The sequence below is a fragment of the Trachemys scripta genome, chromosome 4, assembly GCF_013100865.1.
Source record: "Trachemys scripta elegans isolate TJP31775 chromosome 4, CAS_Tse_1.0, whole genome shotgun sequence".
Classification (NCBI taxonomy): Eukaryota; Metazoa; Chordata; order Testudines; family Emydidae; genus Trachemys; species Trachemys scripta.
In genome coordinates this window covers 113,169,252-113,182,748 of record NC_048301.1, presented here as the reverse complement: position 1 = coordinate 113,182,748, position 13,497 = coordinate 113,169,252, and the positions used below count along the sequence as shown (strand labels likewise).

General features: G+C 44.5%; 1 protein-coding gene across 1 annotated transcript in view; it reads right to left on the bottom strand.

The window, feature by feature from the left end:
- Nucleotides 1-13,497, bottom strand: part of IGHMBP2 (immunoglobulin mu DNA binding protein 2) — an 88,585-nt gene that overhangs the window by 45,095 nt on the left and 29,993 nt on the right. Inside the window, exons 7-8 of the mRNA XM_034770450.1 lie at nt 9,551-9,698; nt 2,997-3,171 (exon numbers count right to left, since the gene is read on the bottom strand). Coding sequence (XP_034626341.1) covers nt 2,997-3,171; nt 9,551-9,698 — 323 coding nt within the window. The remainder of the gene's footprint in view (nt 1-2,996; nt 3,172-9,550; nt 9,699-13,497) is intronic.

Sequence of the window (13,497 nt, the reverse complement as noted above, 5' to 3'; positions counted from 1 at the left end):
TTGAAGTGACAAAGATTTATGCCACTAATAAGATTTTAATAAAAATACAATGGTAGGCAAACATTTATGCACCTGTTTAACTCAATTTAAGCATGAGTCCCTGGAAGCCTTCATTTTCAATCTTTTGTTCTTTACCTACAGTAGTTTGTAAGATTCAAGCATACCCTACCAGTTAGTGGCACTGAAAAAACCCACCATTGTTTATCATTTAATTCATTATAAATTGAAATACAAATTTGCTATTGTGAGCTCCTGCTGGGCAGCGTGGCTGTGAGAGCCATCGGCCTGCCCAGGTGCTCTAGACTGCACGGTGGCATGGCTGGCTCCGTCTGGGTGACGTGGATGCCAGTCCTGGTGCTCTGAGCAGCATGGTAAGGGAGCAGGGAGCGGGGTGGGGGGGTTGGATAAGGGGCAGGAGGTCCTGGAGGGCAGTCAGGGAACAGGGAGCAAGGGGTGGCATGGCTGGCTCCGTCTGGGTGATGCGGCTGCCAGTCCTGGTGCTCTGAGCAGCATGGTAAGGGAGCGGGGAGCGGGGTGGGGGGCTTGGATAAGGGGCAGGGGGTCCTGGAGGGCAGTCAGGGAACAGGGAGCAAGGGGTGGTTGGACAGGCATGGGAGTGCCGGGGGGCCTGTCAGGGGGCGGGGGTGTGGATAGGGGTTGGGGCAGTCAGGGGACAGGGAGCGGGGGGGGGGGGGGGGTGGGGGGTGGGGTTCCAGGGGGGGGGTTAGGGGTGGGGGGTCCTGGGAGGGGGTAGTCAGGGGACAAGGAGCAGGGTGGGGGTTGGATGGGTAAGGGGTTCTGAGGGGGACATTCAGGGGGCAGGAAGTGGGAGGGGGCGGAGGCCAGGCTGTTTGGGGAGGCACAGCATTCCCTACCCAGCACTCCATACAGTTTTGGAACCCCAATGTGGCCCTCAGGCCAAAAAGTTTGCCCACCCCTGCTTTAGTGTGTAAGCTCTATGAGTCAGAGATTGTCTATTGTCTAGGTATATGTAAAGAACCTAGTACTGGTGCCCTGATTTTAGATGGGTTCTCTAGGTGCTACTCTAATATAAATAATTAATGTTAAAAGTGTACGTATTTCTGGATATAAAATTAGCTCCGTTGCACATGTTTCTGTATATGGTCGGCCATTCATGCATCTAGCCGGCAATATATAGTGAAAAGATCCATAGCTATCGCTTGCATAAAACCAAATTAAGATTCACATGTTAAGATCAGCAAACATAATACACAATCTAGGAAGCAATATGCAGGAAATCAATATTGGGCCAGGATATTAAAAAAACAATTTCTGCTAGTGATTTATGGCTCTCAGGGAACAGCTCCACAAATTAGACCTAATTTTTAATAAACCAGCAGTAATTCATAACAAATATTCAACCCAAGGAAAAAAGCCAAGCAATAAATTAAATCCTTTGGAACCTAAACTTTGATTGATGGAAAGATGCAGGCAGGTATCCATTACAGACAGTGGAAAGGAAAAGTTTGATCCTCTGATGGAGCAGGATGGGGGACTGGACAGGATCAACTCATCTCACATTGTATTCCCATGATTTCTCTTATTACTATCTGTCCCTAATCCCAAACCCATGGAAGTCAACTGAAAGACTCCAATTGACTATATACGGTTTTAGATCAATCCCATTCAACTGCTGATTAAGGCCTCATTCCCTCAAATCACTTAAGCAGATGCTTAATTTTAAGCATAATGGGACTATTCATATGCTAACAGTGAGGCATGTACTTGAGTGCTTTGCTGAATAGACACAGACTTAAGCAGGTGCATAACTTTATGCAGGAGTGTTTTGCTTACTTGGGGCTTTAATGCACATGAATACAGGGGCATGCCATCATTATAAACCCACATCCATCTTCTGTTCCTTTCATTCTCCTAATCACACCTTCCACTCAAATGTATCTAGCTGCTGTTGGTGATTCTCTTTCCCCTAAAAGGCCACCAGTTCTTCCTCTATTGCTCGCTATGCCAGCTCCACATTTCAGTTAGCTAATTTGTAACGACACTCTACACAGATCCTCCTCTTCCTTCCGTGGTCTCTTTCTAATTCCTGTATCAGACTGATTTGCTCTTCATTCTTTCTTTTGCTTCCAAGATCTCAAACGCCTGTATTTGTATTATATTAAACCCCAGGTATGTGCAATGAACGGACACATTATCGTCACATAAATGTCTGGAAATTCAAAGTTAAAGCTGCCAAAGCAACCATAACTCTTCCCCTTTGCATGTACCACATGCATTAAAATGGGGTCCTCTGAGCATATGTTCCACCCAGCTCCAAATGAAGTCTATACATACCACATGAAGTCAAATTTATCTGATTCCTGGGATTTGCATTTACTGGTAACTCAAAACTATAATCCCCACATAAATTTTTCCTTACAAGCCTGGCTCTTTCTAGTTTCCTGCAGGATCTCCATGTCACTGCCCCTAGTTCTGACCAGAGAGTCATGCCTACATCTTAGTGGAATTAGCAAACTGCCACAATGAATCAACAGAATTTACTCAGCAGCTTAATGCACCGTTCAAACACCTTCCAAGAGGTTAATTCAACAGAAGACCACTGCATTCTAAGCAAGGTCACAGTCTTGCCACCATCTTACAAGTCCTTTATTACTTGGTTCTACCGTATTCACACATCACCACAAGATGCTCCATATACATGCATCTAAGATAATACAAAAGATGCAATGCCTTTGTATTACATTATTTGGTCACCAGCATGTAAAATTACGTGGTGTTATCTCAACATGTAACGAAAGACCCCGCTGCAATGTATACACATTAATCTTTAACAAGGGACCATAGTTAAAGTTGCTGTTATGTAACTATGAATGTGTATTACATTCAGCCAGCGTAATATACACACTAAACAGTTCGTTCTAATGAAGTGCTGTCCACCAGGAATCTTTGGGATGTTTATCAATGTCTGCCTGAATAATTAATGGGAGATTCTAAAGCTGTGAAATGCTGCTTACTTGTCAGATATGATTGTCGGAGGCAGCTGTTTGTGATCGCCAGCCAGGATACACTTTCTGGCCTTCAGCAGAGGGATCCAGCAGCTTGCTTCTAGGGCCTGAGCACATTCATCTATCACCACCAGATCAAAGTGATTTTCAGGAAGTAACTTCAGTGGACCATCAGAGGAAGCACCTAATCAAAGGAGAAATCAAAAGAGAGTTAATACATCTTGTTAGGAGAGAATAAGAGCACAAACAAGCCTATTAAAAAAATCCCTTACAAATGAATTGCTGCTAAAGGCAGGTAACAAAGATGCTGGTTCTCCGCAGAGATTCACAATTTCAAATCTGCAGTCCACACGGGGGAAAAAAGGGACTTGCTATTTGCCAGCATCTGACTACAGCTACAGTTTTTGCTTTGGCATTCATACCCATGCCCTCTTGAGCATCTTAAAAACAAAAATAAAACCAGATAATTAAAACCACAGAACGATATGCTCCACTATCTCATTAAAGCAGAGCAAAAGCACTCGCTTCCCTTCTGCCCTCTACGTCAAACAATCAAAACTAGAAGGGAAATAGATTTGAGATTTGCCTTTAATGATGTACTATGGGAAAGAATTTCTGACCTTAAACTGAACAGACTTTGTCTAACCTACCTGTCTTCTCAAGAATATATTGTGGCATGGCTAGGAAAACCAATTCTACCAACAATGCTGCACAAACACTCCTTAGAACATTTGTGGTGTAACAGAGCAGATAAAATTATTTGGGGCAGGGACTGTCTTTTCATTAAGTGTGTAAAGTGACTAGCACAATGGGGCCCCAACTCTTAAAATCAGGGTCTCTAGATAAAACTGCAATCAAAATATTGAATTAAATTGACATGTCTATTGCTCAGAGCTCTAGATTTGAGAGGCACTGAAAACACTGGTGAAATAATTCATGAAAGTGGGTGAAAAGGAGGTGAGGAGGAGAGATAAAATGTAGGAACCTGTTGTATGTTTATTATTCAGAGCAATGTCATAAAGGGAAAGATTGGTTTCTAAAACAGCTTGTACTATTCTAGGGCTGAGGAATGCAGCTCGGGTTAGGGATGATTTAGTTCTTCTTTCATAAACCACAGTCTGTACAGTTTTGGATCAGGTTGGACGCACCTGACACAAGCTACAGTTTGTCAGCCTAAGTGCGATTTCTTTTTATTAGGCAAAACTTTTTCAGAATATACTTACCCAATATAGTTACACGGGATGTATAATTTGAACCTGGCATATGATATATTGCCAAGCTCCACGCCCCCTCCAAAAAAAAGATATATGTAATTATCTTTACAATTGTGCAGGTAGAGAGGGACCATACCATTCTAGCCACATAGCATCACTCTAATTTATTGATCTCCACTTAACTAAAGGTCACGTATGTCTCCCAGGGTTGCAGTAATTAAGCTCTCCTCCCGCTGAGCTTAGCAGCAAAGAGGTCTGGCTTGTGTGAATAAATCCTGCTAACTGGATGCTTCTGAGTAAGCCAGCAGGCTTTCTATAACTGGGGAAGCCATAATTATCTGAGCCTCCAGTATTACAATGCTGTGACTATCCCAGCTTTGTAAAATCAAGGCTGCATTGGGTTGTTGGTTTGGTTTTTATATGTAATTTATTGATTTGATTTGTAAAGGACTTTTGACAAAGCCAAGTTATTTAGACTTCAAAACTAGCTAGCAAGCCAGCAGGGGTGCATGAGTTTGCAAGGAGAACCCCAGCTGAGATGGCAGAGTGAGAGTACCACTATCACTAAAAGACAGAGGTCAAGCCCCACTTCTTTCACACAGTTACAACTAGAACTGAGGGACTATTTCCCTACAAATAATTTATTTCAAGGATTTCATAGGGCATTTTCCTATTAGTGAATTGTCCATGGCCATCCTGTGAGACTCTTGAATATATTTGTTATTTGAAATTATTCACACTTTTCTTCAAATAGTTATTGATCAAATAATTGCAGGTTGCATTTCTTGATGCCTTGGGCCCTGATCCAACAAAGCACTTGAGTATGTGCTTAACTTTTATGGAAGTAGTCCCATTAACGTCAATGGAACTGCTTATGTGCTTAAAGATAAGCATATGCATAAGTGGTTGGCATGATCAGTACCTAGATTACTTCTTTAAGTCATATGGTATCGTTTCTGTTCCCTAATTGGGTGACTAAACAAACATTGCATATATTCTGTACAAACGAATATTCCTGTGACATTGCACCCCATAATGCTTTATAGAAATATGCTTGTAAGTGTAAATATGACATAACTGGAATATGTTTTATGCTAGATATGCCATGTAACATATCTTTGCAAAGATTATGCTCCACTGCATGTATTCATCTTATTCGTATGCATGTATTATTTTTATATCTGAAATTATAAGTGTCGGCTCTATGCTTGTATTTAAGTGTTTGCTGTAGGAAGCACATAAGGCAGATTTGGTCAACATGGTGTGAAGGGGTTATTCAAGTAAATGGAAGTACTCAGCTAACAATGGACCTTGATAGAGGCCAATCCACATCTGAGCTTTCCTGGGAACGTTCGGGCTAACATGTGGGCAATGGCGTTGGCCTGTAGAGAACTGAGTCATGCATGGACATGTGACTTGCCCATGTGACTCCAAAACTCCATCTTGTACTGTGATTCTACATGGGGGAGAGAGGGGTTCCCATCCACAAGAGAGACTATATAAGCCCCTGGATACCCCTCCATTTTGTCTTCAGCTGGCTCAAGAGATAGCCTCTCCACCCCAAAGGATGCCTGAAAGAAACTGGAACAAAGGACAGTAACTACAGGGGTGTGAGGGATTGCTGGACCCAGACTAGGAGGAAATCTAGTCTGTAAAAGAAGCTTATTGGAACACCTCTGAGGGTGAGATTTACCTGCATTTAGTTTCTTACTGTATTAGGCTTAGACTTGTGTGTTTTATTTTATTTTGCTTGGTAATTCACTTTAGACTGTTATTACTTGGAACCACTTAAATCTTACTTTTTATATTTAAATAAAATCACTTTTTACTTATTAATCAACCCAGAGCAAGCAATTAATTCCTGGGGGAGCAAACAGCTGGGCATATCTCTCTATCAGTGTTAGAGAGGGCAAACAATGTATGAGTTTACTCTGTATAAGCTTTATGCAGAGTAAAACGGATTTATTTGGGGTTTGGATCCCATGGAAACTGAGTATCTGGGTGTTGGAGACAGGAGCACTTCTTAAGCTGTTTTCAGTTAAGCCTGCAGCTTTTGGGGGACCTGGTTCAGACCTGGGTCTGTGTTTGTAGCAGGCAAGCGTGTCTGGCACAACCAGGCAGGGCACTCAAGTCCCAAGCTGCCGGGGAGAACAGGCTCAAAGGTAGTCCCAGCACATCGGGTGGCAGTCCCAAAGGGGTTTCTGTGACCCAACCAGTAACAATTCCATTCAAATTTCTCACTGTGTTGGTCAGTTACCTAAAGCATCCCATCAGGAATCAGAAACATGTGACCTACGGACCTGACTAGGACAGAGTAAAATTTCAAACAACAAGTGTTATTCACTGAAAATAGAATTCATAGTTCATACTGCGTTGGCTGTTTAACCACCATGTGAAGTGCAAATTTTACAAGCAAAAGCAGTCTGAAAGTCACTTTTGACGTATTCATAGTACTGAAGTTGGAATGTTTGTGGAAAGTGAACAAAAACAGTTTTGGATTTAACAAAATAATTATATTTGAATCTTCCCAGCCCTGCACCACTACTTGCTAAGCTCGGCTTTCAATACTGATTCTCCTTTTAATGCTGTCTCTTTCTGTTTCTGCCTCTGACCTATCACTGTTACCAAGCTCATTCCAGTCCATGATAAGCCTCTCAGATCAGGGTCCTTTGTCTTTTAAAGCTCTGTAAAGTGCCCTGTACGCTTACAACACTATATACACAATACATTTTGCAAGCAGTTGGTCCATAAAATGGTTAGGCCACTTCACGGGGTTTTTGTTGTTGTGGTTTATAAACATTTTTTTTTAAATGATGGAGGTATTCATGTTTGCAATCAGATCATGAAACATCTGCAAATGTTACTTTTCACAGAACGTTTTATTACCTTTACATGGCAGCGGTAACTGCTTTGTTACATAAAACTGTGATCACAATGGGTAAACATTATTATTTATTCTATGTATTGCTGTAGCACCGAGACCCCAAATGAGATCAGGCCTCCATTGTGCTGGGCCCTGTACAAACAGGTAGTAAGGAACAGTTCTTGCCCCAAAGAGCTTACATGCTAAATAATAAATATAGTCGCAGTGTGTGTGTAGGAAGGTTCAGCGCTAGTCTGTTTTATCAACATTAAATAGAACACAAAGGAAGATAATACAAAGAAATTAGATTGGGATTCTCAAGCTCCGGGTCACAATCCCAAGAGGTGTTAGGGAATCACAACCACCCTGTCGTTATATTGCTTAGTGGTAAGCAGGTAATGGACAGAAGGGAGGAGGGTCTCCATAGGGGAAAAGGTTAAGAACCAATAAAATAGATTAAAATTTAAAAGGCAGAGAAAAGGAGTTCTAAGACTCCTATCCATCCTGGATACACATGGGCATTACAGACCATTCAGTCCCACCACACTGAGTGATATTAAATTACATATAGTTTGGCTAAGTCAGGGGTGGGCAAACTTTCTGGCCCAAGGACCACATCTGGGTATGGAAATTGTATGGCAGGCCATGCATGCTCATAAAATTGTGATTGGGGTGCGGGAGGGGGTGAGTGCTACAGTTAGGGATGCCGGCTCTAGGGTGGGGCTGGGGATGAGAGGTTTGGGGTGCAGGAGGGTGCTCTGGGCTGGGATTGAGGGGGTTGGAGAGCAGGACAGGGATCAGGGCTGGGGCAGGGGGTTGGGGCATGGGGAGAGGCTCAGGGCTGTGGGCTCTGAGCAGCGCTTACCTCAAGCGGCTCCCGGAAGCAGAAGCATGTCCCTTCTCCGGCTCCTACACAGAGGCGCAGCCAGGCGGCTCAGTACGCTGCCCCATCTGCAGGCACCAGCTCTGCAGCTCCCATTGGAGCACCAGAGGGGGCCATTGGAGTGTGTAGGAGCTGGAGCGGGACCATGCCGTGGCTTCTGGGAGCTGCGTGGTGCAGCCCCCGACCCAGCGCCCAAGCCGAAGTGCCAGAGCGGGGCTGAACTGCGTGGTGTGGCCCCCGACCCCACTCCCCAGCGGGAGCTTGCGGGCCGGCTTAGGGCCGTAGTTTGCCCACCCCTGATCTAAGTGTATGTTGACTCTGCAATCAAAGGCATGGTTGCACTACATGTAGAGATACAAGCAAGCTTTACTCTAGCTCAGGAATACTCAGAATTCAGTGGTTCCAGAGCCAAATTAGCAATCAACTTAAGTTCCCTCTAAGCTGCATGGCCACGCAGCAGGCTATCAAGGGCCACGCAGGCAAGGAGAGGGGCCCCTGGCCTAGCCCAGCCGGAGCTGCCACAGTGAGGCACCTCTCACCTGGCCCCGAGCTGCTGTGGTGAGAGAGGGCTGGGGGAGTCCTCTCTCCCTGCCACACCTCTCTCCCTGCCACAGCCTGAGGGCAGCCTGCACTCCAAACCCCCCATCCCCGGCCCCACCCCAGAGCCCTCACCCCCAGCCGGAGCCCTCATCCCCCACACCCAAACCCTCTGCCCTAGCCCTGATCCCCCTCCCGCACCCTTCATCACCTGCCCCACCCTAGAGCCCGCGTCCTGAGCCGGAGCCCTCACCCCCTCACACCTCAACCCTCTGCCCCAGCCCTGAGCCCCCTCCCACAATCTGAAGCCCACACATCTCCTCCATACTGGTGCACATAAGAAAATTCATTCTGCGCATGGACGTAAAAAATTAGAGGGAACACTGCCATCAACATTACCCAAAAGAGCCAGAGTAGTGTGAATTCATTGTTTCCTTTACTATTTTTACATTATATATATATATATATATATTATTTTCACAACAAACGACTGACCAAATATTCTACAATTGGTAAAGAACATAGTAAAAGCATCCTGACTGGTTAATAATTAAAATCACACCGTGTTTTAATATCAGGTGCTACAAAGAGCTGCAGGAGACACATTAAAGAGCCACTTGTGGCTTCTGGAGCCTCAGTCTGAGTATCACTGCTATAGCTAGTACAAATACCAATAGCAGTGAAGTCAGAGAGGCCTGGGCTTCAGCATGGGTTTGTACAAGCACACACGGGGCCTTGGATACTTACTCAGGTGGCTAGCCCATGCTGAGTCCATGCTGCCGTGGCTTCACTGCTATTGGTACTTGCACCAGTTGGATTAAAGCTAGTTTGGGAGTGTCTACACACAATCACACCTCGGACTACAGTGTAGATATACCCTAAGGAATTCTAACAGCAAAGTAGGTGACCAGACCGAAGTATTTTGTGTATTGCTTTTACTAATACAGACCCTCTGTCAGAATCACTTTGAGCTACTTGCAGCCTCTGATGAAGCTATGAAGCTGTGTTGAACAACCTAATTTGACCTAACATTTCTAAAGGCAAAAGGGGAAACCGTACGTCTAACCTGTATTTGTTGCAAGAACAACATTAGCCCAGGTAAGGATTTCAGTCATAGCAGTTTCTTCTCGCTCCTTCAGCTCCTTTCTCAGTGCCTTAATCTCATTTCGGAACTGGCTTCTCTCCCCCTTGTCCTGGGTCTTTCTGGTTTTTGTCTGCACAATGGAAATCAAAAGCAGATGAAAAAGACAGCCTATAGTCCAATAGTCCAGAGGAAATTTATAGTAGCCCATTTAACAATGAAAGCAGCAGAATCTCTGGTATAAATGCAATTTACTGAATTTCATTCAACAGCACTTTATTAAAAAAAAATAAAAGATTGGTCTATAGGCTTATGACTCCAACCCTAAAACCCTTATTCCCATGGTTATCATGTGACTAAGGTTTGCAGGATAGACTCTAGAACCTTAAGACATGATCCACAGCCTAATCTCGATCTGCCCTAAATAATCTCGGTTACTCATTTCTGCAACCATTACTCCTTTCCCAGCACAAGGAGGTGGCAGGGGAGGAACTGAGAGACCATCAGAGTAACACCCTGTTCTCTGCTCTACACGGGACGCTGTAGCTATGAGTTTGCCCCTTACTCAGGACAGACTGGAAAGTTCCAATGTATCCTTCACACAGTAAGGCTACATGAGTTGTTTGCACTCGTCTAGCCTAAGCAGCAGCTTTAGACTTTTTAAAAACTGCCTTTACACTTTTATAAATGCTTTAGAATATATATTTTTAACAGAGAGGGAGTTTTTTTAGTTGCACCGATTTAAAAAAAAAAAACCAGAGGTGCCTATAACATCCATGGCTGATCTCTGGTGGTTGTGGTGCATTGGCAAAGCCACCTGCCATTGCAATTCAGCTTGGAAGGACACCAAGCAATGATGCGTTCCCAAATGGAAAACAACTTTGGAATGGTTTTATCTCCCTGGTGGTCAAAACTTATTAGAAAGCTGGAAAGGCTACAAAAACTCCACTCACTCAAACTGCTGCAGTAAGTTGTTTGCTGTGGAAGGGAGTGGGTGAAAAGCAAACTTGGCTTTGACTATAGATACTATGCTGACTGGTGCCATAGGTGGCTAAGACAGACAGATACCAATTATGTCTCTTGCAGAACAGCAGGAAGCAGAGGGGAAATGGGAAAATCTATGGCCTCGGTAGATCGATGTTTACAGTTTGCTCTGCAGAAGGATCCTGTATGACTAAAACCGTTAGTAAAAGGTATAAGTGGAGTAACTGTATCCTGAAAACTGCTACTGCCATTAGGACGTGGAGAGCAGATTGGATCTGAGCACAGAAAGCAGTCAGGGGAGCCAGCTGCAGTGTGATGGGGCCCAGGCAATGGAGTAAGTGTGGTAGAAGGGCCCCGAGGAACCCTTTGGAGTACACAGCATAAGGTAATAGAGTTCTGTTTGCTGCTCTTTGCTATTATCTTTGTCTTCATCTCCTGCACATAAAATCAGTGCACCTATGTGTCTCCATCAAAAAGTTATTTATTGCTGAGAGATCAAGGCCCCATTGTGCCAGCCATGCAAACGGAGGTACAGACAGTCCCCATCCTGATGAGCTTGCAGTCTAAAGAGACAAGGCAGACAAAGGGACAGAACATACTAACAGAGTGATGATTTGCAAAGGGCATATTAATTCCATGAGTTTTTTTGGAGGGATGGGGGTTTTATTGGAATGGGATTAGCTAAATGGAGAGAGAAAGGTTGAAGGGGACAAGACAAGGGAGAGAAGAGTTAGGGGTGGAAGTAAAAGGATAAGAAGGGCAGGTGGAGTGAGGCTGAGGTGAAAAGACTGGGGGGGGGGGGGGAAGAGAGGCAAGAAAGCATCTGGAATATCACCAATGCAGCCTCAATATGGTATCCTGTATTTTCAACAAACATCCCTGTTTGGCCATTCTCAGTATCTTCCCTTCAGATTTCCTCTCAAGAGGCCAAGACTAGCCAGCTGTGACACCTGGGGAGGGGCAAGGCATCTACCTCAGCTTCCATGTCAGCTCCAAAGTAGAGCAATTTGAACACTGCCCAATATCATGCTGCTCTTGGCACGATGACTCAATCGGGGGTGGGGGGAGGAGAACATAAATCTGGAGCATTGTTCTTCAGTGAGAGAAACTCTGGGGAAATTAAAGTACGGATGGTTTCATTGCCATGGGATCCAATCAGCAGGACTTAAAAAAATCTTCTTGCTAACTCTGCATTTCGAGGATTAAGCATACGCCCAGGGCTTAATTTGTGCCAGGGCTGAGCCCCGGCCCCTCTAGCAGTTTGTAGCCCCGGCACTCTGGGCTTGCCACATCAGTTATGAAAGTAAATAAACTGCCTGAGCCCCGGAACCTCTTTCATTACAATTAAAGCCCTGCATACACCCCTTTAAAGTCCTCCCTTCGGCAGCCATTTTGGAACACAGTTCATCAGCCACATCCATTCTCACGAGAGGAAGCAGAAAGGGAAACCCTAGTACCCATTTCCCCCTAGTTTTCATTCTGCTGTAGGGAATCAGGAGAGTCAAGTGCTTGTCAGTCAAAATTTCCCATTTCCTCAACATACTTCCAAGGAAGCAAAGTTGAGGGGGAAAATTACCTACAAATTGGAAAGGTGTGAAATGACTTAAAACATAATGAAAACCTACAGCTTATAGATGTGAAAACAACCTAAGTCTCTGTTAAAGCAGATGCTAAGGGAAGCACTGTAGCTACTGGAAACCCATTCATTTTACAGGACAGACCCCTGGTTGTGGACACTTATCTATCTATCCATGGAACAAAGTCCTTTCCTGCCCCAATGTCAACCTGCAGGAACCTGAAAGAAAAAGCTACCAGGAGACCTGCCTATCTAGTGAGGTTCCTGCCTCTATGGCAAATACGTTCAAAGGCAGCAACAGAAATGCAAGATGATGAATAGCCTCAATTGAAAAACTTAAGTAAGCTGCTGCCGTAGCGATAGCTGCAGATGAATGATTATGGATCCAGTAGCCACAGTCAATCTGCACTATCTATATAGTAAAAATGCGTTGCCTTGTCTCCAGCCTTGCAAAGAAAGTCTGAAGAGTCTTCTGCTTTGGAGCAAAACCTTCCAGCTTTGCTGGCAAAAGTCAGCATTTTATTGTGGTGGAGGAGGAAGGAAAGCAGAGATACAAAAAATGGCCTTGGATGCTTTCACTTCACGGCTGCAGATTTTAGCTGCTACTGGAGATGTTAAAAGGAGTCATGAGCTTAGGGAATGCCGAGAACAAAAAAGGAAGTGAAGGACTGATTAGTCATGGGGGAACTAGATAACAGATCTAGGCAGACATGACACGATTTATGTTGTGCTGGGATACAAGGATACCTCAAGCGTTTCGCTGTGTGAGACGGGAATATCTTCCAGCACAGTGTGTTAGTGAGATTGTAAAGCCATCCTGTGCCATGTCATCGTTGGGGGGAAAACATTAATCTGCACTGAAATGTTTTATCCCAATTAAAAGAGCCGCATTCTAAATTAAATTAAAAATAATTACATTAAAATCATAATGGGAGGATGTATCAGGGCAACCAGAACTATCATTCTGAAGTTATTTAATGATGTGACTGTGTCTCTGCCTTTTCAGTGTAAAAGGTAGTACTGGAGAAAGGTGCCAGACCGACTGTTTGGGAGGCTGCAGTGGCTAGCCACAGACCACGGGCAATACAGCACACTCTTCTCTGCTGTGCCCTGCCAAGATGTCTCAATCATCACCCGGCTGGACCAGCTCTAGCCATAAAGGCCCACTCCAGTCAATGGAGCAGCTCCCACTGACTTTGAATCAGGTTCTAACGCAGGTATTCAGTCTTCTCCACCACCACTCAATCCATGGCCTTTCTACTGAGTCTGTCAACAAGGTTGATGACTGTGCCGATGTGGACCACCTAGCCCTTTCACAGGGAACACACTAACCAGCACTTAACGCACTGCTGGCACTTCACAAATATAAATG